Source organism: Emys orbicularis, chromosome 8 (genome assembly GCF_028017835.1).
Source record: "Emys orbicularis isolate rEmyOrb1 chromosome 8, rEmyOrb1.hap1, whole genome shotgun sequence".
NCBI classification, from domain to species: domain Eukaryota; kingdom Metazoa; phylum Chordata; order Testudines; family Emydidae; genus Emys; species Emys orbicularis.
In genome coordinates this window covers 112,748,771-112,776,520 of record NC_088690.1, presented here as the reverse complement: position 1 = coordinate 112,776,520, position 27,750 = coordinate 112,748,771, and the positions used below count along the sequence as shown (strand labels likewise).

Sequence of the window (27,750 nt, the reverse complement as noted above, 5' to 3'; positions counted from 1 at the left end):
GTCCCGCTCCTCACAGCCCTGCTAAGAGCTGCCAGCCACGCGAGCAAGGGGCCCAGACAGTCCTGGGGCGCTGTGTGAGACCCCCACACACACACGGGAAGGGGGACTGCCAGCCCCAGGCTGGGCAGGTTTATTGGCAGGGATGGGGCCATTACAGAGCGAGCAGGTATCTCCAGCTCTCCACGGGGAGCTGCCACACGAGTCCTGCTGCGCTGTGGCTGCTCCTCCCCAGCGCCAGCCGGGGGCTCTCACAGGTCCGTGGTGTCCAGGCAGGGGTTGCTGAAGGTGAAGTTTGCCTTGTTGGGGTCTTCCGGTCGCCGAGCCGGCTCGCTAGCCAGAGTCGTGCGGTGGCCCTGCAGGGCGGCCGTCAGGGGCTCCTCACAGCTGCCCAGCTGTGCCGGAGCCCCCGCCCAGCCCAGCTGCGGAGGGAGAGCGACAGGGAGTCGTGTGGCCGCAGCTGGACCCACAGCTATGGCATCCTCCGCGGCTGCACCATGGGGAGCCAGGCTGTGAGTGCACGGAAGTGCCAGTCCCCAGGGGTGCCCCGCCCCTCCCCCCAGCCTGGCTGCCCTCCCTAGTCAGCTGGGGTCCTGGCTCCACCAAGCAGTCCAGTGTCTGACAGCTGCTGGGACCGTTAATTACCCCCCCATGGTGCCGGCCGCCCCCCAGTCCTGGGCTCCCATCCCCACCTCCCCCTCAGATGTGCCAGGCGCACCCGCAGTGAAGGGCGATGGCGCTGCCAGGCGAGGACACAACGTGGGCACCAAAGCCAGGGAGCTGCCACGGCCATTGCCCACAGGCTGGCACGGAGCGTGGTGGAGGCAGAGCTAGTGCATGGCCAGAGCGGGCGTCCCACGGGCAGAGCACGCGGCCACGCAGGCCATGCCCACCACCGTAGAGGTGGGCGCGGGGGCTGCTCACTCACCTGCAGCTCCGGGGGACCAGGGCTGCCCTCCGCCAGGTTCTCCACGATGTTTTCGTCCAGCGAGTTCAGGCTGTGGGAGAGGGAGCAGCACAGATTAGCCAGGGTGTCGTCAGGCTGGGCAGTGCCCGTCCGGTCAGAGCGCCCGCCCGCGGGGCTGAGGGGACACCAAGGGCACAGGGCGGGCTCCCTGGGCTGGTCCCCATGGGGGCCGGGGCACCACAGCCCAGCCCCCCAAGGACACGTTCCCGTCCCACCTGGCGGCGTCGGAGTTGGAGTCCTCGTCAAAGCCCAGGTCCGCAGGGGCGTCCAGCATGAGATTGAGCACGGGGTTAGCCCTGGGGAGAGAACAACCAGGGTGAGCAACACAACAACAGCATAGCCAGTACAACCACAACCACGACACAACCACAGCCAGCACAACACAACAACAGCACAGCCACTACAACCACGACACAACCACAGCCAGCACAACACAACAACAGCACAGCCACTACAACCACGACACAACCACAGCCAGCACAACACAACAGCACAGCCACACTCACCACAACCACGACACAACCACAGGCAGTACAACACAGAAACATCCATGCCCAGCTACACCGCAACAACCGTGCAGCAGCCCCAGCCCCACTGCAAGGCAGCAGCCCAGCCCCCACCCTGATGCACCCCGAGGTGGAGCCGTGTGCAGCCGGGGCACTGGCGGGGCACACGCGGCCAGAGGCCATTCACATGCTGTTGGGCCACCCAGGGGGCCTTTGCTCTTTTGGCACATGGCCCTTGGTGCCCAGTCGGGTGCAGCACGTGGGGTGGGAGCGGCTCTGGGCCCAGGAACGTCCACCACAAACATACCCCATGGCACTGCCACCCCCTCTCTGCTTCCCAGCGACCCCTGCTGGGGCATGTCACAGCCCTGCCTCCACCCTCCTGGAGCTCCCCTGGCCAGGCTGCAGCCCCTGCTCCCAGGGATGGGTGCCCAGGCAGGTCTGGGGGCGCACTGAGCCCCCCTCCTGCCGGCCATGCTCACCCCTCAGCGTTGTATTTGTTTGTCCCGGGGATGGCCGGCCCCTGCTGTGCCACGTTGGCTGTCAGCGTGGACGCCACCTTCAGCGCTTTCATGGCCTTCAGCTTCCTCCTGTAGCTGCAAAAGCGAACAGTGGGCAGCGGTGAGTGACGGGGCGTGGAGCAGAGGGCAGTGCTGGCTGGTGCAGGACACGGGGACAGGCTGGCACCTGCAATGGTACAGGAGGGCACAGGACTGGCAGGGGACATGCAGGGGCAGGAGCAGCAGAAGGAGATATGGGGCGGGACAGGCAGGGGTCGGCAGGGCCGGGGGCCGAGCGGGTGGGGGTCTCCTACCTCCGGCTGGTGGCCAGCAAGGCCAGCGTCATGACGAGGAGCAGCAGCACCAGGCCCCCAGCCAGCCCCGCGATGATGCCAACCAGCTCGTTCTCCTTATTGGGCTCCACCACTGTCCCGGGGCCCTGGGCATAGAGACACGTCACCCCCCGCACCAGGATCCCACCGCTGCACAGGCTGTGCCACCCCCCCACCCCCAGAGCGGGGACCAGCCCCTCTCCAGCCAGCAGCCTGGTCACTGCCGAGGGGCTGGGGGGGTCGCTGTGTTAGAGGGACCCACCCTTCTGTCACAGGGCAGTCCTGCCCGGAGTGACCTGCAGCGTGTCCACCTCCACCCGCCTCCTTCAGCGCCCCAGGAACCCATGCCAGCTGCACAGACTCGGCGATACCCTCCCTGGGGCCAGTTAATTGCAACCCCCCAGTGCAAATAGCCCATACCAGCCCCTTCCTCACCCCGGGGCACTGCCCTTACCCCATCAACATGGCGTGCACCACGCGCCAGCGTCCTCCACCTCAGCTCTGGCCTACGCCACTGCCAGGTCAGCCATCCCAGCCCTTCCAGTACAGTGCAACCCCTCTCCTCCGGCCGGACCCCCACCTCTGTGCTGGGAAATCGTCCTCCCCGGGGGAGCATCCCTCGTCCCCGGTCCCCCGGTCCCGTCCAACACGCAGCCTCCCCTGCCATCAGCCCCCTCGGGCCGTCTGCTCCGGCTCTCTGGGGGGGTCAGCCAGCAAAGCTCTCGCTGCTCCCCTGCCCTCAGCCTTCCCCCGGGAACCCCTCCCCGCAGTGCCCCCGGTCCTGGGAGCTCCAGCTGGCCCAGGCTGTCGCCAGCCTCCCCTAGGTACCCAGCCCCGGTGCCCCCTCCAAACCCAGCGAGGAGGCGGCTGACGCGACGTGCTGCTTTCAGGCGAGCGGCCGTGGCCCTAAGGGGGCAGGTTCCCACACGCCCTGCCCAGCCCAGCCCTTCCTCCGGGAGGAGCCAGCACATCCCCAGCCCGGCTGGCTCCTGCGGCCGCCCCCCCAGCCAAGGCGGCTCCGCCACACTCACAATAATGGTCAGTCCCAGCTGGATCAGCTCGCTCAGCGCCTGCGAGTTGCTCTGGACCAGTCTGTTGAGGACACAACCCAGATGTGAACCCCACTTGTGCTGCCCTAGACAGCCCTTGCTCGGGCATCCCACCCACGGTGCCCCCCAGACCCCTGCCCATGGCCCCCCCCCGACAGCCCACAGCACACACACCCCGCCCACAGCACACCCCACACACAGACAGCACTCTGCCCGCCCCCTGCCCACAGCACCCCCCGCACACAGACAGCGCTCTGCACACACACACCCCGCCCACAGCACACCCCACACACAGACAGCGCTCTGCACACACACTCCGCCCACAGCACACCCCACACACAGACAGCCCTCTGCACACACACCCCGCCCACAGCACACCCCACACACAGACAGCACTCTGCCCACCCCCTGCCCACAGCACACACCACACACAGACAGCGCTCTGCACACACACCCCGCCCACAGCACACCCCACACACAGACAGCGCTCTGCACACACACTCCGCCCACAGCACACCCCACACACAGACAGCGCTCTGCCCACCCCCTGCCCACAGCACACCCCACACACAGACAGCGCTCTGCCCGCCCCCTGCCCACAGCACACCCCACACACAGACAGCCCTCTGCACACACACCCCGCCCACAGCACACCCCACACACAGACAGCCCTCTGCCCGCCCCCCTGCCAGCTAACCTCACTCACATGCTAAGCTCGTTCACCCCCAGGGCCGTCCCGTTGCTGTACACGAAGTACGCCTCCATCACGGACTTCTCCTGGGCCCTGCAGGACGCGAGAGGCCATCATGTGAGCCGGGAACGCGTCGATGCCAGCCCCAGAGTCCGGCCCTGTCACAACCCTGCGGTGCCATCCCACACCCGTGGCCCCCGGCCCCTGCTTTAGCCCCTGTCCCGGCTCCCCGCACGTCCCAACTGCAGACCCAGGGCCCAGGGCCAGCAGCCGCCAAGCACCTGGCCTTCGCCTGTCTTGTCGTCATCCTCTGCCAGAGCTACCCCCACCGACCTCCCTCTCTCCAGCCTGCGCCACCCCACCCCTCCCCCAGGATCTGCCCCGGCCCCACGGCCTTGGCCACCCCCACCCGGCCTGTGCCCTGCCCCCTTCCCACGCCTCGGGCACCTGGACGATCTGGACTGCGCATCCGTCGCGGACTGGATCACTGCCACGTACACCGTCGTCCTGGTCGCCACCGTCAGAGCCCTGGAGCAAGAAGGGGGGAGGCTGGTACATGGGCCGTGCCCCACGCCCGCAGCCCCAGGGAGCCCCAGTCTAGCTGCCTCAGCCCTCCACTCGCAGGCCTGGGGGTGGGTAGAGACGTGCCACTTGCCAGAGCCAGGTGGGGGCATCCGGTTCTCCCCTCCAACGTCACGGGTCAAAGCTGGTCCCGAGCGGGAGCACACCTGGGCACATGGTGCCCCGGGGGCCTTCCCCACCGGCCAGCAGCACCAGGCGGCTTGGGCATTCAGGGCCCCGCCGGTGCAGCCCGTGGCCCACGCAGCAAGGGGGCGGGGAGCTGCAGGGCTGATGGGAAGGTGGGACTGGAATAGCGGGGGGAGGTGGGCACTGAGTCTGCCACATGGTCCTGGACACCACCGGTCCCCTTAGGGGTGCACACCGCCGTGTCGTCTGCACACGCGCGGGTGCACATGGCCGGCCAGGTGACTGTGACACCCCGCCCCGTCTGTGCCGAGGGACCCCTCACGCTTTGATCCTGTCCGAGTTCTCCTGCACTTCGTTCACGGAGGTCGAGAACACCAGCCTGACCCGGTAGCTCTGGTCCACGGTGAAGATCTGCAGTGGGGGGAGGGAGAGCTGGTGGGTGAGCCAGGCCGGGTGTGGGCACGGTGCCGTGCCCAGCGCTGGCCGCAGAGAGGGCCGGAAGCGTACTCACGTCCAGCACAGCCGAGGAGTTGAGCGACAGCGTCCCGCTGTCTTTGGCCTCCACCGTCACCTGGTACCGGCCCTTTAACGACCCATCCAGGTTGCTTGCAACTCTGTCAGGACAGCAGGGTGTTCAGACGCTCCCCACCCAACCCAGCTACCTCTGCCCCACTGCCCACCCAACCCAGCTCTGTCCCTGCCCCACTGCCCCCAGGCCCAGCTACCCCTGCCCCGCTGCCCCCCAGGCCCAGCTCTCTCCCTGCCCCGCTGCCCCCCAGGCCCAGCTCTCTCCCTGCCCCGGCGTTACTGGATGCTGCCGACGTAGAGGTCCCCCTCGGCCGCCGTCGCCACCTTGAAGACACTGGTGAGAGTGTGGGAGGGCCCGTTGTCCTGGAGGAACAGGACTTTGGAGATGCTGAAGGTGATGGCTCCGTGTAGCCCCGAGTCGGCGTCCCTGGCCTGCGACAGGAGACCGGGCATGTCATGGCCCCGCCGGCACAGCCCCCTGCTCCGGGCTGCCCCCCTGCAAGCCCCCCAAGGGCAGCTGCCCCGGACCCGCAGCCTCCTCACCTTGACCACAGCCACCGGCAGATCCACAGGGGAGACCTCAGGGACCACAACTGCAAAGGAGACAGGGAGACGGCTCAGTCGCGGCCAGCGCTCGGCTCAGCTCACAACGGCACATGGCAGCTGCAGCCACCCTCTGCTGGAGCCCACTGGGCAAAACCGGGCACCTGCCGAGCTCACGGGGCTCCCGTGCCACCACTCGCATCCAGGGGCTGTAAGTGACCGGCACCGACTGCTGCACGGTGGCACCAGGGCACCACCCGAGTCCTGCTCCACACCCCAGGCTCCCGGCCCTGGCAGCGGTGGCCGCGCCCCGCCCCTGCTCCCAAGGCTCAGGGCCCTGCCAGCGCTCAGGACAGGCCCCGCTGGCTGGCTGGGCGCAGGGCCCCGGCCTCACCCCCACGCAGGGCCCCCAAGCCTGCGCTCTCACCGAAGGTGTCGTTGATGCGCAGGAACTCCGGGCTGTTGTCGTTCACGTCACTGATCAGGATCCTCAGCGTTGCTGCGAAGGACACGAAAGCGAGAGCCCACGTCACAGATCAGGGGTCTCTGCGGCGCCCCCGCCCCCAGCCCCGCCCCACAGGACCTTCAAAACCTGCCTCCGTCCATGCGCACCGATCCCTGCTGCTGGGGCCAGGGCAGCCCGGATCACCCCCCACAGCCAGGGCTCCCACCCCGCTCCCCACAGCGCCCCTGCTGGGCGAGGCCAGGGCCAGAGTATCCGGGATCACCCCCTCAGCCAGCACCCCACTCCCCACAGCACCCCCTGCTGGGCGAGGCCAGGGCCAGAGTATCCGGGATCACCCCCTCAGCCAGCACCCCACTCCCCACAGCGCCCCCTGCTGGGCGAGGCCAGGGCCAGAATATCCGGGGTCACCCCCCTCAGCCAGCACCCCACTCCCCACAGCGCCCCCTGCTGGGCGAGGCCAGGGCCAGAGTATCCGGGATCACCCCCTCAGCCAGCACCCCACTCCCCATGTTGCCCCCTGCTGGGTGAGGCCAGGGCCAGAATATCCGGGGTCACCCCCCTCAGCCAGCATCCCACTCCCCACAGCGCCCCCTGCTGGGCGAGGCCAGGGCCAGAGTATCCGGGGTCACCCCCCTCAGCCAGCACCCCACTCCCCACAGCACCCCCTGCTGGGCGAGGCCAGGGCCAGAGTATCCGGGATCACCCCCTCAGCCAGCACCCCACTCCCCACAGCACCCCCTGCTGGGCGAGGCCAGGGCCAGAGTATCCGGGATCACCCCCTCAGCCAGCACCCCACTCCCCACAGCGCCCCCTGCTGGGCGAAGCCAGGGCCAGAATATCCGGGGTCACCCCCCTCAGCCAGCACCCCACTCCCCACAGCGCCCCCTGCTGGGCGAGGCCAGGGCCAGAGTATCCGGGATCACCCCCTCAGCCAGCACCCCACTCCCCACAGCACCCCCTGCTGGGCGAGGCCAGGGCCAGAGTATCCGGGAACACCCCCCTCAGCCAGCATCCCACTCCCCACAGCGCCCCCTGCTGGGCGAGGCCAGGGCCAGAGTATCCGGGATCACCCCCTCAGCCAGCACCCCACTCCCCATGTTGCCCCCTGCTGGGCGAGGCTGGGACAGCTAGCGTCGCGTGGGGGGCAGCGGGAGGCGAGGTTGTGGGGCCAGCCCCACCGTTGTTGCTGTAGGGGTTGCCCTCCTCGGTGTGTGTGTCCTCCACACGCAGGGCGATGGTCACCCGGTCGCAGGCCTCATAGTCGAGCTGCGAGCTGTTGAGGAAGACGGAGCCGTTGGGCTCCAGGTAGAACCAGTCCTGGCACACGCGGCCCGCGGACCCTGCGCCCTTGTAGCAGGCCAGGCCCAGCTCCTGGAAGTGCAGCGAGTGGTTGGTGTCCAGGTCGGAGGCCTGCAGGGTGGTGAGCAGCCCTGGCTGGGCGTCCTCGGGCACGCTCACGTCCTGCGGCGAGGCCGGCACCAGGGTGGGCGGCTCGTCGTTCACGTCCAGCACCTGCACCTGCACCGTGGAGGGCACCACATTGAGGGCGTCGCCGGTGCCCGTGTTCTCCGCCTGCACCGTCAGGGTGAAGCGCGCCGGACTGAGCCGGTCGTAGTCCAGCGCCACGTCGGGGTCCAGGGACAGGTTGCCCTGGTAGTGCCCCGGGCCCAGGCGGATGGAGCGCAGCAGGAAGTTGCTGGAGCCGCTGCTGCTGACCAACTGGAAGGAGATTCGGTGATGGACCTCGGTCTGGTCCGCGTCCTCTGCCTCCACGCTGCCCACGAAGGCGCCTGGGGACGGGGAAACTGGTGAGCGGCGCCCCTGCCCTGCCGCCGGACTGACCGCTCCCCCTGGTGCTCCCTGCCCTGCCGCCGGACTGACCACACCCACGCTGCCCCTGCCCTGCCGCCGGACTAACCACACCCACGCTGCCCCTGCCCGCCCCTGCCCTGCCGTGTGACTGACCGCTCCCCCTGGTGCTCCCTGCCCTGCCGCCGGACTGACCACATCCACGCTGCCCCTGCCCGCCCCTGCCCTGCCACTGGACTGCCCACGCCCCCTGGTGCCCCCTGCCCACCCGTGTCCTGCCGCTGGACTGACCGTGCCCCTTGGTGTCCCCTGCCCACCCCTGCCGCTGGACTGACCACGCTCACGCTGCCCCCACCCCTCCCCTGCCACTGGACTGACCGCGCCCCCTGGTGCCCCCCACCACTGCCCTGCCGCTGGACTGACCGCGCCCACACTGCCCCTGCCCTGCCCGCGCTCCACACTGCCCCCTGCACGCCCCCCACCTCTCCCCACCCCGCCACTGGACTGACAGTGCCCCCTGCCTCCCCACTCAGTCAGCCCTGCCCAGACCCCGTTGGCCGGTTGCTGGGATTCAATGCGCCCCACAAGTGCGCCCCCGACCAGGCGGCCCCTGTACCTGCCAGGCCCTCCCGCACAGAGAACGCGTAGGACGCGTTGAGGAACACAGGCGCGTTGTCGTTCACGTCCTGCGGAGAGAAACCCAGGCCACTCGTCTGGGCCCTGCATGGTGCCCAGCTGGGCGAGGGGCAGACGTGTGCCCGCACTCAGCCCTGGGGCTGGGAAGGGGGAGCAGCTTCCTGCCCAGCGTGGGCCCCAGGAATATTCTCACAGCTCCCCTTCCCCAGGAGAAAGATTCGGGACAGGAGCCCTCCGCACTCCCTCCCAGCACAGCCAGGAGTCCCCCCCCCGCCTGCCGCCCCCCCCTAGCATGGCCAGGAGCCCCGCCCCCCCAGCCTGCCACCCCCCCAGCACAGCCAGGAGCCCCGCCCCTCCCAGCCTGCCGCTCCCCCCAGCACGGCCAGGAGCCCCGCCCCCCCAGCCTGCCGCCCCCCCCAGCACGGCCAGGAGCCCCGCCCCCCCCAGCCTGCCGCCCCCCAGCCTGCCAACCGCCCCAACACAGCCAGGAGCCCCGCCCACCCCAGTCTGGCCCGCCCACTCCAGCCGAGAGCCCCGCCCCCCCAGCCTGGCCCCCCCCAGCACGGCTGGGAGCCCGGTTACCTCCACGGTGATGGTGACGTTGACGAGGGAGCTGAGCTGTGGCACGCCCAGGTCGTGCACCCGCACGGTCACCACCACCTTCCCCTGCAGCGCCGGCTCCAGGGCCTCGCGGTCCAGCGCCCCCAGGCTGCGCAGCACCCCCGTGGCGGGGTCGATGGTGAAGTTGGCGCTGAAGGCCCCGGGCTCCAGCTGGAAGCGCAGGCGGCTGTTGTTGGTGCCGGGCTCGTCGTTGTCAAAGGCCTGGAAACGAGGCCGCCGGAGGGCTCAGGGCCGGACTCAGGGACCCCCACCACAGAGCTCCCCCCGCCCCCCCCCACAAGCCCAGCAGCGCACGGTGCCTCATGCCTGGGAACTGGTCACCATCCTGCCCACCCAGCCCTGGCACCGTTACAGAGCCAGGGAACCCTGACCCTTGGCCTCCAGCGGGCTCCCCACAGCCCCGGGAAAGCCCCAGCGCCCCCGTTAAAGGAGCCTCATTAGACGGCCCCAGGGAGCAGCCAAAGGGTACGGCTGGAAGGTGCCAAGGGCCGGCTAGTCCCCTGGAGAAGTGGGGCAAGGGCATCGGCCCCCAGGGCTCAGCCCCACCTGGATCTGGACGCTGATGTACTCCTGCTCCTCGTTGATGAAGATGTTGTAGGAACCGCTGACGACTGGGGCGTTGTCGTTGGCGTCCTGCAGGGTGATGTCGAGGTAGGTGGAGCCGGTCATGTTCCCCCCGTCCACGGCCTGCAGGGTGACGTAATAGACTGGGCGGGTCTCGCGGTCCAGCAAGCTGCCGTTCCGCACCAGCACCTCCCCGCTGCTGGCGTTCACCGCAAAGATGTCCAGGCTGCGGGACATAGAGTGACCAGGTGTCCGGTTTTCGACCAGAACAGCTGCTCTAAAAGGGACCCTGGCGGCTCCGGTCAGCACCACCGTCCGGGCCGTTAAAAGTCCAGTCAACGGCGCTGCGGGGCTAAGGCAGGCTAGTCCCTATGTGTCCTGGCTCCGCGCTGCGTCCCGGAAGTGGCCAGCAGGTCAGACTCCTAGGCGGGGGAGCCCATAGGGCTCCACACGCTGCCCCTGCCCCGAGCACCGGCTCCGCAGCCAATGGGAGCTGCAGGGGCGGTGCCTGCGGGAGAGAACAGCTGATTCGCGGGGCGGGGAGGAGGGGGAACACAGCGTGCTGGGGGAAGAGGCGGGGCTGGGGCGGGGATTTGGGGAAGGGATCCAACAGGAGCAGGGAGGGGGCGGAGTTAGGGCGGGGACTTTGGGGATGGGGTTGGAATGGGGACGGGGCCAGGGGCGGGGATGGGGTGGAGCCGGGGCGCGGGCACCCACCGGTGCCGAGAAAGTTGGTGCCTATGGACCCGTCCGTTCCCGGCACGCCGGGCTGGAGGCAGGCTGGGTCCCTGGGGACCACCGGGCACAGTCCCACCAGCCCCTCTGGAGCCCGGCCAGGACCTCCCCGTGGCAGTGAGGGGCGCGGCAGGGTACGTACATGCTCTCGGGCAGCAGCCTGTAGGTGATCCTGCCAAAGCCGGCGCTGTCCGGGTCAGTGGCCTGCAAAAGCCAGAAGGGCCCCGTTGGTCACAGCAGCAGCGGGGCCCAGCCCCTGGGAGGCCATCGGGGGGGCTGGGCCCCAGCCAGGGCCCCCAGTGCCTGCCACAACCCCACCCCCCGCGGGCTCCCTCACCGTGATGTTGGAGATGACGGTGCCCGCTGGGCTGTTCTCCGGCACCTGCAGCCGGTACGTGCTCTGCCCGAACTCCGGGCTGTGGTCGTTGATGTCAAGCAGCTGGATGGTCACTGTGGCCATGGAGCAGCAGTTCCCGGGGTTCCTGGTGTCGTTGGCAACGATCTGCAGCATGGGGAAGGGACCACGTCACCCCCAAACCCACTGAGCCCCCTCCCCTGGGGAAGGGACCACGTCATAGGCGCCAACGCCGTGGGTGCTCCGGGGCTCTGCACCCACCGGCAGCTCCCCGCCCCCCCCAGCCTCAACTCACCTCCACCTCTGCTCTGCCTCCGCCTCCTCCCCTGAGCGTGCCGCTGGGTCCTGCGTCTCCCCCCTCCCTCCCAGCGCTTGCGCCCCCGGGGGGGAGGAGGGGGAACGCGGCATGCTTGGGGGAGGAGGCGGGGCCAGGGTGGGGATTTGGGGAGGGGTCCAATAGGGGCAGGGAGGGGCGGAGTTGGGGGAGGGACTTTGGGGCAGGGGTGGAGTCAGGGGAGGGCACGAGCACCCACCGGCACCAAAAAAAGTTGGCGCCTGTGGACCGCGTCCCCCCAAACCTGCCGAGCACCCCCATACTCAGTGGAAGGGACCGCGTCTGCCCCATCCCCCCCATCTCCCTTGGGGCTGCCTGTGGCTGGGCTCAGGGGAATGAGGCTGGAGCTGCCCTGCCCACGCTGGGTGCCCGCCCCCCAAGGACAGGGATGGTTCCCCCACTGCAGCGACGCAGGTCCCGGCCCCCGGGGCTCTGGGCTCTGGGCTCTGGGCTCGGCCAAATGTGGCCAGGCACAAAGGAGGATCGTCGGGCAGCCCCAAGGCCAGGGGGAGCGGCACCTCCCCGCCTGCCCAGCCCAACGGGATGCAGCCCCCCTGCAGCCCTCAGCGTAGGCACGCTGGAGACGGCCTGCCCCCCGGACCGGCAGCTGGCCCAGCCTGGCTCTGGGGCCTGTCCCCCTGCAGCCTCCGGGGCTCTCACCTCCACTGTTATCACCTGAACCCGCTCGTAATCCACGGTGCTGGGGTGCTTCACCAGGACCTGCACCGCCCCCGTGCCCGTGATCCTCGTGGGCGAGACGGAGAAGGAGGCGGCGTCCGGGCCCTGCAGCTGCAGCTCAAAGGCGCCATTGGAGCCCTGCCCGGGAGAGAGGAGGGGGAGAAACCCGGCAGCTGGGGGCCTGCTCCACCCCGGCCACACCCCACAGGGGAGCAACTGGGTCGGGCACTGGTCCCAATCCTGACCTGTGGCCCCTGCTCCCCCAGCCCTGCCGATCCCCCCGATCCTGACCTGTGGCCCCTGCTCCCCCAGCCCTGCGGATCCCCCAGATCCTGACCCCCAGCCCTGCTGATGACCCCAATCCTGACCCCCAGCCCCCGCTCTCCCAGCCCGGCCGATGTCCCTCGATCCTACCCCTCAGGGTGGTGGATGCCCAGGGGCAGGGGGCAGCCCAGCAGCTCCCACCTTGTCAGGGTCGTGGGCCACAATGTGGAGGTCACGCACAGGCACCCCGGCAGAGGAATGCTCCTCGAGGGAGCCCCCGAAGCGGCTCTGGGGGCTGGCAGCGAAGTTGCAGGCGGGGAGCTCGCAGTCGTAGAACTGGGGCGTGTTGTCGTTGACATCGGTCACCTGGACGGTCACCGTGGTGCTGGCCTGAGCCACCTGCCCGTAGATGTCCAGCTTCTCTTCCTGCGCCTGGGGCGGAGAGGACGGGCCCGGTCAGGCAGGGGCAGCAGTGGGGTGAGGGGTCAGGGGAAGGGAGGATGGGATGGGTCAGGTGGGGGGCCACGGGCACTGGGGGGGACGGGTCAGGCTGGGGGCCAGGGGTACCGGAGGGGGATGGGTCAGGTGGGAGGCCAGGGACACCGGGGAGAGGGGGAGGAGCGGGGTCGGGGGGGGGCAGGGCTCTCACGGCTGCCTCCTACTCACCAGCACCTCCAGCAGCACCTCCTCGCTGGGCAGCTGCTCTCTGTCCAGGGCGCTGCGCACCGTGATGGTGCCCGTGGCGAGGTCGATAGCAAACGGCACGCTGGCATCTGGGCATGAGGGTGGAGGAGAGCTGAGGGCTGGGTGCCCACTGGCCATGCGGGCTGGGGAATGGGGCACTGGGGGGGCGTCGCCAGCCGGGACTGGCCAGAGCCACTTGCCAGACACGGCCCCAGCACTCAGGGATCTTCCCCCGGGAGATGGCGGCCGCTGAGGCCATGGGGGTCTCAGCACCTTCCGCCCCGGCCCCTCAGCACCCTTGGGTCCGTGATTTCTGTGAGTGCAGCTGGACTAAGCTTCCAGGCTAACAGCGCCCTGTGCTCTCCAGCGCCCCCGCATGGCGGCTCTCCCACCGCTCAGGAGCTACCCAGCCCCTGGCACGGAGAGGGGACGTGGCCCCTCGCTGCTGCACAGGGCTGGGCCTCTGCTCATGCCCCAGCCCCCCATCCTGCCCTCACCCCAAACTCAGCCCCTCGGAGTGAGTGCCCCAGCCCCCCAACCTGCCCCCCCAAACTCAGCCCCTCGGAGTGACTGCCCCAGCCCCCCAACCTGTCCCCCCAAACTCAGCCCCTCGGAGTGACTGCCCCAGCCCCCCATCCTGCCCTCACCCCAAACTCAGCCCCTCGGAGTGACTGCCCCAGCCCCCCAACCTGCCCCCCCAAACTCAGCCCCTCGGAGTGACTGCCCCACCCCCCCATCCTGCCCTCACCCCAAACTCAGCCCCTCAGAGTGACTACCCCAGCCCCCCAACCTGTCCCCCCAAACTCAGCCCCTCGGAGTGACTGCCCCAGCCCCCCAACCTGCCCCCCCAAACTCAGCCCCTCGGAGTCACTGCGCTAGCCCCCCAACCTGCCCCCATGCACCCCAAATTCCCACACATGTTGGCATGAGCGCCCCCGGAGAGGGAGCCGAAGGGAGCCCCCCGCCTGTCCCCCCCCGCCCCTCAGCGTCACTCACTTAGGAGGCTGTAGTTGAGGGCGTAGTTCAGGCCCTTGTCTCTGTCGATGGCCGACACGGTCAGCACCGGGGTCCCCTGGAACGAGGAGCCTGGTGAGGGCGGGGCTCGCTGTACACCCCATGATGGCTTTGCTACCCCCCTCTGCCCAGCTCACCCCCTCCCCACAGCAGGGGCAGGTCCGGACCCCCACTTCTGGCAGAGGGGGGCTCAGCCTCTCCTTCCCTGGGCCCCAGGGAATCGAATGGGGGTTGCAGGGTGTCCCTGCTCAGCACGGGACCTGCCCAGGGGAGCACCCCCAAGGGGGCCAGCGTGAGACCCCAGGCCCTTCCCCCCCCTCACGCCCCCCTGGCTCCCCACAGCATGTTCAGGCCCAAGGCATGCTGGGAGTTGTAGTCTCCATGGGCCCCGCCTGCCTAGGGCAGCCCCAAGGGGGGCTCTGGGCATGCAGCCCGTTCCAGGCGGGGGACTCCCTGACATCGCTCTGCTCCATGGCAACAGGCGGTGATGTCATGAGCGCCAGGCTCTGGCCGGAGGGGAGGGCACTGGGGCGGAGCAGGCGGCAGGCGCCTCTTACCAGGGGGCAGTTCTCGGGCACCGACCCCACATAGGGCTCATTCAGGAACTGTGGGGCCAGGTCGGGCTCATCCACCACGTTCGCAGACAGGTAGGCGACGGAGCTCAGGTAGGTGCAGTTTTCCTGGCAGCCCACGCCGTCCTGGGGAGCAGAGACCCCGTGAGATCCCAGTGCCCGCAGCCCCCCCGTACTCCCTGCCACCCTGCGCCCCCACCCCTATTCCCTCCAGCCCCCCCACAGGCTGCCCCACTGTCCTGGGGAGCAGAGACCCCGTGAGATCCCAGCGCCTGCAGCCCCCCCCCCCGTACTCCCTGCCACCCTGCGCCCCCACCCCTATTCCCTCCAGCCCCCCCACAGGCTGCCCCACTGTCCTGGGGAGCAGAGACCCCACGAGATCCCAGCGCCTGCAGCCCCCCCCGTACTCCCTGCCACCCTGCGCCCCCACCCCTATTCCCTCCAGCCCCCCCACAGGCTGCCCCACTGTCCTGCGGAGCAGAGACCCCACGAGATCCCAGCGCCCGCAGCCCCCCCGCCTCATTCCCTCCAGCCCCCCTGCAGCTGTCCCATCCCCCTGCCACCCTGCGCCCCCACACCATTCCCTCCAGCCCCCCCACGGGCTGCCCCGCCGTCCTGGGGAGCAGAGACCCCGTGAGATCCCAGAGCCCGCAGCCCCCCCCGTACTCCCTGCCACCCTGCACCCCCCACCCCTATTCCCTCCAGCCCCCCCACAGGCTGCCCCACTGTCCTGGGGAGCAGAGACCCCACGAGATCCCAGCGCCTGCAGCCCCCCCCGTACTCCCTGCCACCCTGCGCCCCCACCCCTATTCCCTCCAGCCCCCCCACAGGCTGCCCCACTGTCCTGGGGAGCAGAGACCCCGTGAGATCCCAGCGCCTGCAGCCCCCCCCGTACTCCCTGCCACCCTGCACCCCCCACCCTATTCCCTCCAGCCCCCCCGCAGCCCCCCCGCGGCTGGCCCACCGTGGCCTTGATCTGGAGCTGGTAGTAGGTGCTCTGGTTGTTGTAGCTCAGGGAGCCGTTCAGCCCGACCGTCCCGTTCTGCAGGACGTAGAACAGCTGGTGATTCTTGGCGGCGTCGGGGATCACCTGTGGGAGGGGGAGCAGGAGGGTGGCTGTGTGTGAGCCCAGGACGCAGACCCATCCCCCCCCCCAGAGCGCCGTGGGACTCACCGAGGGAGGGATGGAGACAGGGGACCCTCAAAAGGAGGGGAATCGCTCCCTATCCACAGAGAGCCCACGCCCTGCCGCAGCCAGCCAGAGCCCCTTGCACCCCCTCCAGCCGCAGCCCCCCCTCATCCTCTCCAGCCAAAGCCCCCTGCACCCCGTGCCGTTCCCAGCAGCTCCCCGGCTGCCCCCCAAGCTCCGCCAACAGCCCCGTCAGGCAGTGAGTGCCGGCTGCCTGCCCCTGGGCGAGGCAGGGCTAGGGCAGAGCTAAGCCACGTGTCCCCCAGACTCCTGGGCTTTCCAGGGCCCTGCACAGCTCTTCCATGGGAGTCCTGCCCTGGGCCCCCTCCAGCCACAGCCCCCCCTCATCCTCTCCAGCCACAGCCCCCCCACCACTGCCCCCCGCACCCCCTCCAGCCACAGCCCCCCGCGCCCCCTCCAGCCGCAGCCCCCCCTCATCCTCTCCAGCCAGAGCCCCCTGCACCCCGTGCCGTTCCCAGCAGCTCCCCGGCTGCCCCCCAAGCTCCGCCAACAGCCCCGTCAGGCAGTGAGTGCCGGCTGCCTGCCCCTGGGCGAGGCAGGGCTAGGGCAGAGCTAAGCCACGTGTCCCCCAGACTCCTGGGCTTTCCAGGGCCCTGCACAGCTCTTCCAAGTGAGTCCTGCCCTGGGCCCCCTCCAGCCACAGCCCCCCCTCATCCTCTCCAGCCACAGCCCCCCCACCACTGCCCCCCCTCATCCTCTCCAGCCACAGCCCCCCCACCACTGCCCCCCGCACCCCCTCCAGCCACAGCCCCCCGCGCCCCCTCCAGCCACTGCCCCCCTCATCCTCTCCAGCCACAGCCCCCCCACCACAGCCCCCCGCACCCCCTCCAGCCAGAGCCCCCGTGCCCCCTCCAGCCACTGCCTCCCCTCATCCTCTCCAGCCACAGCCCCCCCGCACCCCCTCCAGCCACAGCCCCCGCGCCCCCTCCAGCCGCAGCCCCCCCTCATCCTCTCCAGCCACAGCCCCCCGCACCCCCTCCAGCTGCAGCCCCTCCATATCCTCTCCAGCCACAGCCCCCCGCACCCCCTCCAGCCACAGCCCCCCATCCTCTCCAGCCACAGCCCCCCCACACCCCGTCCAGCCACAGCCCCCCGCGCCCCCTCCAGCCGCAGCCCCCCATATCCTCTCCAGCCACAGCCCCCCGCACCCCCTCCAGCCGCAGCCCCCCTCATCCTCTCCAGCCACAGCCCCCCACCACAGCCCCCCGCACTCCCTCCAGCCAGAGCCCCCGCGCCCCCTCCAGCCACTGCCTCCCCTCATCCTCTCCAGCCACAGCCCCCCGCACCCCCTCCAGCTGCAGCCCCTCCATATCCTCTCCAGCCACAGCCCCCCCATCCTCTCCAGCCACAGCCCCCCCACACCCCGTCCAGCCACAGCCCCCCGCGCCCCCTCCAGCCGCAGCCCCCCATATGCTCTCTAGCCACAGCCCCCCGCACCCCCTCCAGCCGCAGCCCCCCATCATCCTCTCCAGCCACAGCCCCCCGCACTCCCTCCAGCCACAGACCCCCTCATCCTCTCCAGCCACAGCCCCCCGCACCCCCTCCAGCCACAGCCCCCCCATCCTCTCCAGCCACAGCCCCCCGCGCCCCCTCCAGCCGCAGTCCCCCCTCATCCTCTCCAGCCACAGCCCCCCTTCATCCTCTCCAGCCACAGCCCCCCCACCACAGCCCCCCGTGCCCCCTCCAGCCATAGCCCCCCCATCCTCTCCAGCCGCAGCCCCCCTCATCCTCTCCAGCCACAGCCCCCCACCACAGCCCCCCCATACCCCCTCCAGCCACAGCTCCCCACAGCCCTGCCCCCAGTGCCTGCTGCAGCACAGCTCCAAGAACCCCCTTCGCGCCCCCGAATCTCCCCCCCAGCCTGCTGCCCCCCATCCCCTAGCCTCCACATGCCCCAGCTCTCAGCCCCCCATGGGCCACCTGCCCCTCCACCGCCTCTTCTCAGAGCTGCCCCCCAGCACGTGGTTGAGGCCAGCGTGGCCCAATGCTGCTCTCTAGCGGCTGCCAGCGGAGTTGGCAGCGCCCGGTTGGCTAGGTTGCCTGGCCCTGGCAGGACCGGCCCAGCCCAACCATCTCCCCTGCGCCGGGCCCAGCCCAACCATCTCCCCCGCACCGGCCCCAGCCCAACCATCTCCCCTGTGCCGGGCCCAGCCCAACCATCTCCCCGGCCCCGCGCCGGGCCCAGCCGAACCATCTCCCCCTTCCCGGCCCCGTGCCGGGCCCAGCCCAACCATCTCCCCTGCGCTGGGCCCAGCCGAACCATCTCCCCCGCCCTGGCCCCACGCCGGGCCCAGCCCAACCATCTCCCCTGCGCCGGGCCCAGCCGAACCATCTCCCCGGCCCCGCGCCGGGCCCAGCCGAACCATCTCCCCCTTCCCGGCCCCGCGCCGGGCCCAGCCCAACCATCTCCCCTGCGCCGGGCCCAGCCCAACCATCTCCCCCGCCCTGGCCCCACGCCGGGCCCAGCCCAACCATCTCCCCTGCGCCGGGCCCAGCCGAACCATCTCCCCCGCCCTGGCCCCGCACCGGCCCCAGCCCAACCATCTCCCCTGCGCCGGGCCCAGCCGAACCATCTCCCCGGCCCCGCGCCGGGCCCAGCCGAACCATCTCCCCCTTCCCGGCCCCGTGCCGGGCCCAGCCCAACCATCTCCCCTGCGCTGGGCCCAGCCGAACCATCTCCCCCGCCCTGGCCCCACGCCGGGCCCAGCCCAACCATCTCCCCTGCGCCGGGCCCAGCCGAACCATCTCCCCGGCCCCGCGCCGGGCCCAGCCGAACCATCTCCCCCTTCCCGGCCCCGCGCCGGGCCCAGCCCAACCATCTCCCCTGCGCCGGGCCCAGCCCAACCATCTCCCCCGCCCTGGCCCCACGCCGGGCCCAGCCCAACCATCTCCCCTGCGCCGGGCCCAGCCGAACCATCTCCCCCGCCCTGGCCCCGCACCGGCCCCAGCCCAACCATCTCCCCTGCGCCGGGCCCAGCCGAACCATCTCCCCGGCCCCGCGCCGGGCCCAGCCGAACCATCTCCCCCTTCCCGGCCCCGTGCCGGGCCCAGCCCAACCATCTCCCCTGCGCTGGGCCCAGCCGAACCATCTCCCCCGCCCTGGCCCCACGCCGGGCCCAGCCCAACCATCTCCCCTGCGCCGGGCCCAGCCGAACCATCTCCCCGGCCCCGCGCCGGGCCCAGCCGAACCATCTCCCCCTTCCCGGCCCCGCGCCGGGCCCAGCCCAACCATCTCCCCTGCGCCGGGCCCAGCCCAACCATCTCCCCTGCGCCGGGCCCAGCCGAACCATCTCCCCCGCCCTGGCCCCCGCGCCGGCCCCAGCCCAACCATCTCCCCTGCGCCGGGCCCAGCCGAACCATCTCCCCGGCCCCGCGCCGGGCCCAGCCGAACCATCTCCCCCTTCCCGGCCCCGCGCCGGGCCCAGCCAAACTATTTCCCCCTCCCCCGCCCCGCTGAGGCATCCCCGGCACTCACCGACACGATCTCATACCGCACTCTGCCGGCGTTGCCCGAGTCGGCGTCCGTGGCCAGCACTCTGTAGATGGCGCTGCCTATCGGACAGGTCTGAAACACAGGGGACAGGTGGGACTGTCCTGGAAGGTGCCTGTAGGTCCGGGGCAGCACCTGGCAGCCAGGAAGTTGGCGCAGCCCTGGGCACCCCCCGCGGACAGAGCAGGGTCACTCGCAGCAGCAGCTCGGGGGGCGTCTCACGGGGCTGGATGCACCACCCAGGGGATCAGGGTGTTGTGCCCGGAGCTGCCACGTCTGGGGGAACCCGAGACGCTGGGGACCCGTCGCCCCGCGTGCCACAGCCCTGGCGTTTCCCCACAGGGGCTGCCTGGGGCTGGCGAATGCCCCTGCCAATCAGCGTGTGCCCAACCTGGGGAGGGGGGTCAGTGACAGCCCCCGCGGCCTGGCTCGGGAGCCCCCCACTCAGCATGCGCTGGCAGCCCTGCTGGTCCCAGGTCAGCCCCGGCCTGGCCAAGGTGTCCGGCCTGACGCCAACGCACCGAGGGCCCCACTGAACATAAGAACATAAGAACGGCCATACTGGGTCAGACCAAAGGTTCATCTAGCCCAGTATCCTGTCTGCCGACAGTGGCCAATGCCAAGTGCCCCAGAGGGAGTGAACCTAACAGGCAATGATCAAGTGATCTCTCTCCTGCCATCCATCTCCATCCTCTGACAGACAGAGGCTAGGGACACCATTCCTTACCCATCCTGGCTAATAGCCATTAATGGACTTAACCACCATGAATTTATCCAGTTCTCTTTTAAACGCTGTTATAGTCCTAGCCTTCACAACCTCCTCAGGTAAGGAGTTCCACAAGTTGACTGTGCGCTGCGTGAAGAACTTCCTTGTATTTGTTTTAAACCTGCTGCCTATTAATTTCATTTGGTGACCCCTAGTTCTTGTATTATGGGAATAAGTAAATAACTTTTCCTTTTCCACTTTCTCCACATCACTCATGATTTTATATACCTCTATCATATCCCCCCTTAGTCTCCTCTTTTCCAAGCTGAAGAGTCCTAGCCTCTTTAATCTCTCCTCATATGGGACCCGTTCCAAACCCCTAATCATTTTAGTTGCCCTTTTCTGAACCTTTTCTAGTGCCAGTATATCTTTTTTTAGATGAGGAGACCACATCTGTACACAGTATTTGAGATGAGGGCGTACCATCGATTTATATAAGGGCAATAATATATTCTCAGTCTTATTCTCTATCCCCTTTTTAATGATCCCTAACATCCTGTTTGCTTTTTTGACCGCCTCTGCACACTGCGCGGACATCTTCAGAGAACTATCCACGATGACTCCAAGATCTTTTTCCTGACTTCTTGTAGCTAAATTAGCCCCCATCATATTGTATGTATAGTTGGGGTTATTTTTTCCAATGTGCATTACTTTACATTTATCCACATTAAATTTCATTTGCCATTTTGTTGCCCAATCACTGCCCTCACTTCACATGCTGGCAGCGCGCCCGCAGGCCCCTGCCAGCATGCGCTGCTCCATCGCCAGGCCAGGCTGCTGCTGGGACCCGCCCAGCGCCCTGCAGAGGCGAGGGGGGCAGCCAGTGCCGGGTGTGTCGGCTCCTCAGGGTGGGGACCTGCTTCTCGGTGGGGGGCGGTTCTTTGGGGTGGGAGCCAGCTCCTCGGAGTGCGGACTGGCTCCTCGGGACGGGGGATGGCTCCTCGGGGGGGAGGCAGCTCCTGGGGGGGGGGTGGCTCCTCGGGGGAGGCTGGCTCCTCGGGGGGGGGGGGGGTGTGCTGGCTCTGAGCGCTGCGGCTCTGTCCCACGGGAGGCCGGTGGCTGAGGAAAAGCAGGGCCAGGCTCTGCCGCGCTGCCCCATGGGAGGCTGCCCCGGCCAGCGGGGGAGTGGAGCCCAGGCGCAGGCCCCGGGCCGTGTAGGGAGGCTGCGGGGTCACAGCGAGGGTCAGGGAAGGCCTAGCTGGGCTCGGTACCTCCGAGAGGTTGGTGATGTAGGGCTGGTTCTGGAAGATGGGGGGGTTGTCGTTCCGGTCCTGCACAATGATGGTCAGTTTCCTGGAGACCTGCAGGAGCAGAGGCGCCGGCTCAGGGACAGGGGCTGGGGGCCCCGGCCCAGCCGCGACGGGCGCTGCTCCGGGCACGCCAGGGGCGCAGCGTCTCAGGCTCCAGACACAGCGCGGATCCAATCACCCCCGCAGACACCAGGAGTCACCAGCTTCTGCCAGGGCTGGACTAGACCCGGCCAGACCAGCTGCTGCCACGTCTGTCCCCGAAGAGCTGCCAGCACAACGCACCCGCCCCTGGGTGCATAACCTGCCCACTCCCCATGCGTCCACACGCAGACCTGCTGCCCCACTCCCCGAGGCATGGACCAGCCAGCCCCCCGCCCTGCCCCACTCCCCCCAGGCACGGCCCCTGCCAGCCTCCATCCTGCCCCACTCCCCCAGGCACGGCCCCTGCCCCACTCCCCCAGGCACGACCCCTGCCAGCCCCCCACCCTGCCCCGCTCCCCCAGGAACGGCCCCTGCCCCGCTCCCCCAGGCACGGCCCCTGCCAGCCCCCCACCTTGCCCCGCTCCCCCAGGCTGGCTCCTGCCGGCCCCCCACCCTGCCCCACTCCCCCAGGCACGGCCCCTGCCAGCCCCGCTCCCCCAGGCACGGCCCCTGCCAGCCCCCCGCCCTGCCCCGCTCCCCCAGGCACGGCCCCTGCCAGCCCCCATCCTGCCCCGCTCCCCCAGGCTGGCCCCTGCCAGCCCCCCACCCTGCCCCGCTCCCCCAGGCACGGCCCCTGCCGGCCCCCCGCCCTGCCCTGCTCCCCCAGGCACGGCCCCTGCCGGCCCCCCGTCCTGCCCCGCTCCCCCAGGCACGACCCCTGCCGGCCCCCATCCTGCCCCGCTCCCCCAGGCTGGCTCCTGCCAGCCCCCCACCCTGCCCCCGCTCCCCCAGGCATGGCCCCTGCCGGCCCCCCATCCTGCCCCGCTCCCCCAGGCACGGCCCCTGCCGGCCCCCCCGCCCTGCCCCGCTCCCCCAGGCACGGTCCCTGCCAGCCCCCATCCTGCCCCGCTCCCCCAGGCACGGCCCCTGCCAGCCCCCATCCTGCCCCGCTCCCCCAGGCATGGCCCCTGCCCTGCCCACTCCCTCACCTCGGTGTTGATCCGGTCTGTCACTGTGATGGTGACACTGAGTTTCTCTTTTGTCTGGAAGGAAACACAAAGGGGGTTGGGGGGCTCTGCTCAAGGGATGCCCCAGCTCCCTCCTGCCCCCCTTCCCCGTTCCCATTGACTCGCCCCATATTTCACTTCAGCGCCTCACAAGGCAGCTCATTGGGACCAAAGCGAGCTGCGCTCCCTAGAGGTCCCCTCCCCGCAGGCGTGGGGGGAAGCGTTCCTGTAGGGGACATGGGAACGGCAGCGCCCCTCACTCCCGACCCGCAGCCCCCAGTGACCCCAGCCTGGGACTCCTTTCACGTCTGCTCCCTTTGCTGTGGAGGGGCTGCAGCATCAGCTCCCCAAACCCTGCCAGCCCCTGCCCCCGTCCCAGTGCTCCCTGGGGGAGCTGCTCTGGGGCTCCCTCCAGCACCCCGCTCAGAGGGCAGAGGCGGGGGAGTGGCCTGGGGCTCCGCCGGGGAGCTGCCCCTCCCCAGGGAGGCTCCTGATGCCACTGCCAGGGGCGCCCTCTCCCCCGTGGGATCCGAGAGTGCCAGGCCCAGTGGGGGTGGGAGTCCTACGGCTGCTGCCTGGCACTGCCCGGGAGAGGGGCTGCAGGGAGCAGGCCTGGTGCCATCTGGGCTGCACAAGGGCAGAGTAGCTGTGATGGCCCCGGAGCATCGCCCGCTGCCCTGGCTCTGGTCTCTATCATCTCCGTGCCCAGCAGCCCCCGGCCGCCCCGTCACCTCACGGTCCAGAGAGGCCGCCAGCAGCACATCGCCTGTCATGGCGTTGACGGAGAAATAGTAGGCGTCCTGCCCGTTCATGCCATAGTATAACTGGTCGTTATCGGCATCCAAAGCCGTCAGCTGGAAGGCCCAGGCTCCTGCGGGGGGGAGGGGGAGACATCATGGCTGGGACAGGGCTGGTCCGAGGACCACCTGCTGCAGCAAGGGCCCCCGAGGAGGCAGCCAGCTTCTCCCTGTGACGAAGTGGGACTGTTCTTAATGTTTTCTCTGAATACTGTGTGGGTGCCTCAGTTTCCCCTATGCGTTTCTTATCTAGGTGGTGGGAGAAGGGGTGTGATTGTTGCAGAGCCCTAGAGGGCAGATGTGATGCTGTCTGGACAGAGAATGGCCGACACTCTGTCTCCTGGCAACTGATGGCCTGGGCCCCTCCCCTGCAAAGGTGCCAACTGAAGGTGTTGGAGAACAAAGAGATCAGGTGACCTCCTGGCCCGGGAAAGGGACAAAGAGGGGAGGAGGGGCTGGAGAGTTTCAGTTTTGGGCTGGCTGGGGAATCAGAGGGAACCCCAAGGCTGGGGTCTAAGATCCCTACCCCCCAGAAGGACCTGACTAAGGGGTCCTGTTTATGCCTACAAGCTCTGGTTTGGACTGTGTTTCCTGTTGTCTAATAAACCTTCTATTCTACTGCTGCTGCTGAGAGTCACGGTGAATCGCAGGAAGCCGGGGGTGCAGGGCCTTGTCTCCCCCAAACTCCGTGACACTCCCACCCTGCTGGGGACAGCCCCAGCTCCACCCAGCAGCCTGGGTAGCTCATCACAGCAGAGATGGAGAGATCATTGCAGGCTGTAAGGCCCTTCCCAGGGAGAAAATCCCAGGTCCCAAAGGGCTCTTGGATTGAGTGGAGAAAGGCCTGGGCGAGATCCAGTGGCGGGAAGCTGAAGCCAGATGAAGTGGGAATTTTCTGTAATGTTTTATGAATCCTGTTTGTGCCTCAGTTTCCCCTATATTGTGCATGGCTCCGGGGGTGGGGGGTGGGGGGACAGTTGCTCTCAGGGAGGCTAAGAGACATAGGTGGGCATGTCGCCCGCTGTTTGAGCCAGGGTGGGGCACTGAAAAAAGACGCTGAGTCTGACTCCATCTCCACCTTGGCTTAACCATGAGATCTTGCATGATCTAAAAAATAAATAGGAGTCATATAAAAAATGGAAACTAGGACAGATTACAAAGGATGAATATAGGCAAACAACACAGGAATGCAGGGGCAAGATTAGAAAGGCAAAGGCACAAAATGAGCTCAAACTAGCTACGGGAATAAAGGAAAACAAGAAGACTTTCTATCAATACATTAGAAGCAAGAGGAAGACCAAAGACAGGGTAGGCCCACTGCTTAGTGAAGAGGGAGAAACAGTAACAGGAAACTTGGAAATGGCAGAGATGCTTAATGACTTCTTTGTTTCGGTCTTCACCGAGAAGTCTGAAGGAATGCCTAACCTAGTGAATGCTAATGGGAAGGGGGTAGGTTTAGCAGATAAAATAAAAAAAGAACAAGTTAAAAATCACTTAGAAAAGTTAGATGCCTGCAAGTCACCTGGGCCTGATGAAATGCATCCTAGAATACTCAAGGAGCTAATAGAGGAGGTATCTGAGCCTCTAGCTATGGAAAATCTTTGGAAAATCATGGGAGACGGGAGAGATTCCAGAAGACTGGAAAAGGGCAAATATAGTGCCCATCTATAAAAAGGGAAATAAAAACAACCCAGGAAACTACAGACCAGTTAGTTTAACTTCTGTGCCAGGTGTGACGAAGTGGGGGATTTTCTTGTTTTCGGTGGGGTTTCAATGGTTTGCATGCAGAGGGGATGGGACTCAGTTTCCCTGGGTGTTACTGGTTTAACGAGGTGAGGGGAGAGGGAGTTTGTTGTTACAGAGGACCGGAGAGGGAACTTGGGACCCCAGCCCATGGCCTGGAGGATGGATACCCCAGCGACCGGTGACCTGAGACCCCGACCCGGAGACCCAGCTCAGGAGTTGCAGCCGGTTCTGGCCAGTGGGCGGACAATGGGCTGCAGAGTGAGGACCCAGTGACCTGACCAGCCGGTTCCAGCCAGAGGACAGAAGCGAGGAGAGGAGGCCCCAGTTTACAACCCTGTTTACCTGGAGAGAAGACAAAGGACAGAGGTGGGGCCTGGGGCCGGTGATCTCAGATGCCCAGCTGGGAAGCAGGGGGGCTCTGGGCTGGAGAGGGGGAGCAGGCAGAGCCCACCTGGATGCAGAGAGACTGGGATGTGCTGGGCTGAGGGAGGCCAGGCCTGAGGCCCTGAGAGTTTCCTGTGCTGTGTTCAACTCTCAATAAATCCTCCTGTTTTATGCTGGCTGAGTGTCGCTCCAGTCTAGAGAACAGGGGGGGCATCCACCCCTTCGGGGGTGGAGGCCCCGGGGGTCCAGAGCGAGTGGACTCCCTGAGGGGGCCCACGGCAAGAGACGGACGTGCTTAGGCTCAGAGAGGTGCGGCTCCAGGAGGTGGAGGGGCCTGACCCCGAGAGAGATTGGACCCCCGAGAAGGGCTGTCGCACTGAAAGGGGCACCCCCCACGGACCACACGGGGCCAAGAGTGGGCACGATCTGTGAGTCCGTGACACCAGGGAAGATAATGGAGCAAGTAATTAAGGAAATCATCTGCAAACACTTGGAAGGTGGTAAGGTGATAGGGAATAGCCAGCATGGATTTGTAAAGAACAAATCGTGTCAAACCAATCTGATAGCTTTCTTTGATAGGATAACGAGTCTTGTGGATAAGGGAGAAGCGGTGGATGTGGTATACCTAGACTTTAGTAAGGCATTTGATACGGTCTCGCATGATATTCTTATCGATAAACTAGGCAAATACAATTTAGATGGGGCTACTATAAGGTGGGTGCATAACTGGCTGGATAACCGTACTCAGAGAGTTGTTATTAATGGTTCCCAATCCTGCTGGAAAGGTATAACAAGTGGGGTTCCACAGGGGTCTGTTTTGGGACCGGCTCTGTTCAATATCTTCATTAATGACTTAGATATTGGCATAGAAAGTACGCTTATTAAGTTTGCAGATGATACCAAACTGGGAGGGATTGCAACTGCTTTGGAGAACAGGGTCATAGTTCAAAATGATCTGGACAAATTGGAGAAATGGTCTGAGGTAAACAGGATGAAGTTTAACAAAGACAAACGCAAAGTGCTCCACTTAGGAAGGAAAAATCGGTTTCACACATACAGAATGGGAAGAGTCTGTCTAGGAAGGAGTACGGCAGAAAGGGATCTAGGGGTTATAGAACAAAGGCCAGGGAGGGGGGATAAGAGTTGGCTGCTGGGAGGAGCCGCGGCTCTCACCTGGGATCAGACACAGCCCCTGACACTGGGGTTCCCTGGGCTCTGGGCTGGCCAGGCTGGGCCGGGCTCTCACCTGCCTCTCTCTGGGCTCCCCTAAGGACTCCCTGTGCTGTGCCTGCTGCCTGCCCAGCCCCCGCACTGGGGGAGTGTCGCTGCGAACGCTGGGCGAGGGGCATTGCCCCCTGCGGAGGGGACACGTCTCTCCCGACGGCGTCTGGCTCAGCTGGGCTCGCTGGCAGAGCTCACGGGGGGGAGACAGGGGAGCTGGAGCCCAGAGGTTCAGTGCAAGGAGGCGGTGAGGCCGCGGGGCCCACGCTGAAGGAAGCGTGAGCCCCCTCGGGGGTCTGGCCCACTGGAGGGGTCGTCCAGAGGCTGTTCCCAAGCTGGGGCAGAGCAGCCAGACTGTGGACCCCTGACTTGTTCCAATGAGACGCAAGGCAGCTCTCCCCAGTGCGCGTGATTAACCCCGGGCAGTGGTGGGTTCTCCTCGGACAGCTGCCCAGCTGGGAGCTGCCCAGCCGGGAGACTGGGTGCCGTACAGGGAGCGGGGTGGGGCTGGTGGCCTGGGCTGTCAGGACTCAGCCTAGGCATCGATGGTGCTGTCTGGCCTGAACCCTGTGACTGGTTCTCTGCATCACCCCGGCCTGGCCCCGCCACCTCCGCCCCGCACTCACCCACGGCCAGGTCCTCGGGCACGTAGGCGATGGTGATGTTGAACCTCGGGGCCGTGTTCCCTGAAACTGCAAGGGAGACGTTTGCCCAGCGTTAGCCCCTGCGCTGAGCTGTTCAGAGCCCCCCTCGCCCTGCTGCCGGGGCACTGCCCGCCCCAGGGGGTGCCAGCCCAGACCTGGCGTGGCACTCCCTGAGCAGCTGGCTTTGAGCTGGTCCCCAGGCCGCTGGGACGCCAGGAGGTACCAGACTCCAGGGACATCTGGAGTGAGCAGGCTGGGTCCTTGGGGGTTACTGCTTGGCCCCCTGCCCACAGGAGGGCACTCGGTCCCCAGTGCCTGCAGCTGCTCCGGGTCTCCGAGGTCGCCTGCCGCGGGGGCAGGCACCTGCCCTGGGGAACCCGACCCTCAGTGCCCAGCCCCAGGGGAATCACAGCCCCCTGCCCCCCCACTCCGTCCTCGCCCCCCCATGCGTGCCATGCCCCCTTCCCGCCAGCCAGGGAGTGAAATCCTTACCCGCCACCAAGAGCAAGGGCAGCAGCAGCAGCAGCGGGCGCCAGGCCAT

The 27,750-nt window shown here is 67.6% G+C and overlaps 1 protein-coding gene across 1 annotated transcript; it reads right to left on the bottom strand.

Annotated features, from left to right (window-relative positions):
• Positions 1 to 248: 248 nt before the first annotated feature.
• CDHR2 (cadherin related family member 2) lies at positions 249 to 27,750 on the bottom strand. The gene is made up of 31 exons (XM_065409805.1): positions 27,702 to 27,750; positions 27,192 to 27,257; positions 23,149 to 23,288; positions 22,400 to 22,453; positions 21,231 to 21,320; positions 19,239 to 19,328; positions 15,518 to 15,643; positions 14,539 to 14,679; positions 13,964 to 14,039; positions 12,950 to 13,056; positions 12,485 to 12,715; positions 12,002 to 12,157; positions 10,990 to 11,154; positions 10,795 to 10,856; positions 9,900 to 10,143; positions 9,315 to 9,554; positions 8,713 to 8,782; positions 7,466 to 8,077; positions 6,249 to 6,320; positions 5,822 to 5,871; positions 5,559 to 5,710; positions 5,262 to 5,364; positions 5,073 to 5,161; positions 4,490 to 4,570; positions 4,058 to 4,135; positions 3,334 to 3,394; positions 2,285 to 2,409; positions 1,953 to 2,066; positions 1,180 to 1,260; positions 926 to 995; positions 249 to 419 (listed from the first exon to the last, which is right to left on the bottom strand). Exons 1-31 carry the CDS (start codon positions 27,748 to 27,750, stop codon positions 249 to 251), a joined length of 3,966 nt encoding a protein of 1,321 aa, XP_065265877.1.

Bases quoted from the DNA above. Each gene is read 5' to 3' on its own strand.
- CDHR2 (XM_065409805.1), bottom strand. From the start codon at position 27,750: ATGGCCTGGCGCCCGCTGCTGCTGCTGCTGCCCTTGCTCTTGGTGGCG. The intron at 11,155-12,001 runs GTGAGAGCCCCG...CCCATGCTGCAG, and splicing joins TTCAGGTGATAACAGTGGAG to ATCGTTGCCAACGACACCAG. The intron at 5,711-5,821 runs GTGAGGAGGCTG...CTCCTGTCGCAG, and splicing joins TGCCGGTGGCTGTGGTCAAG to GCCAGGGACGCCGACTCGGG.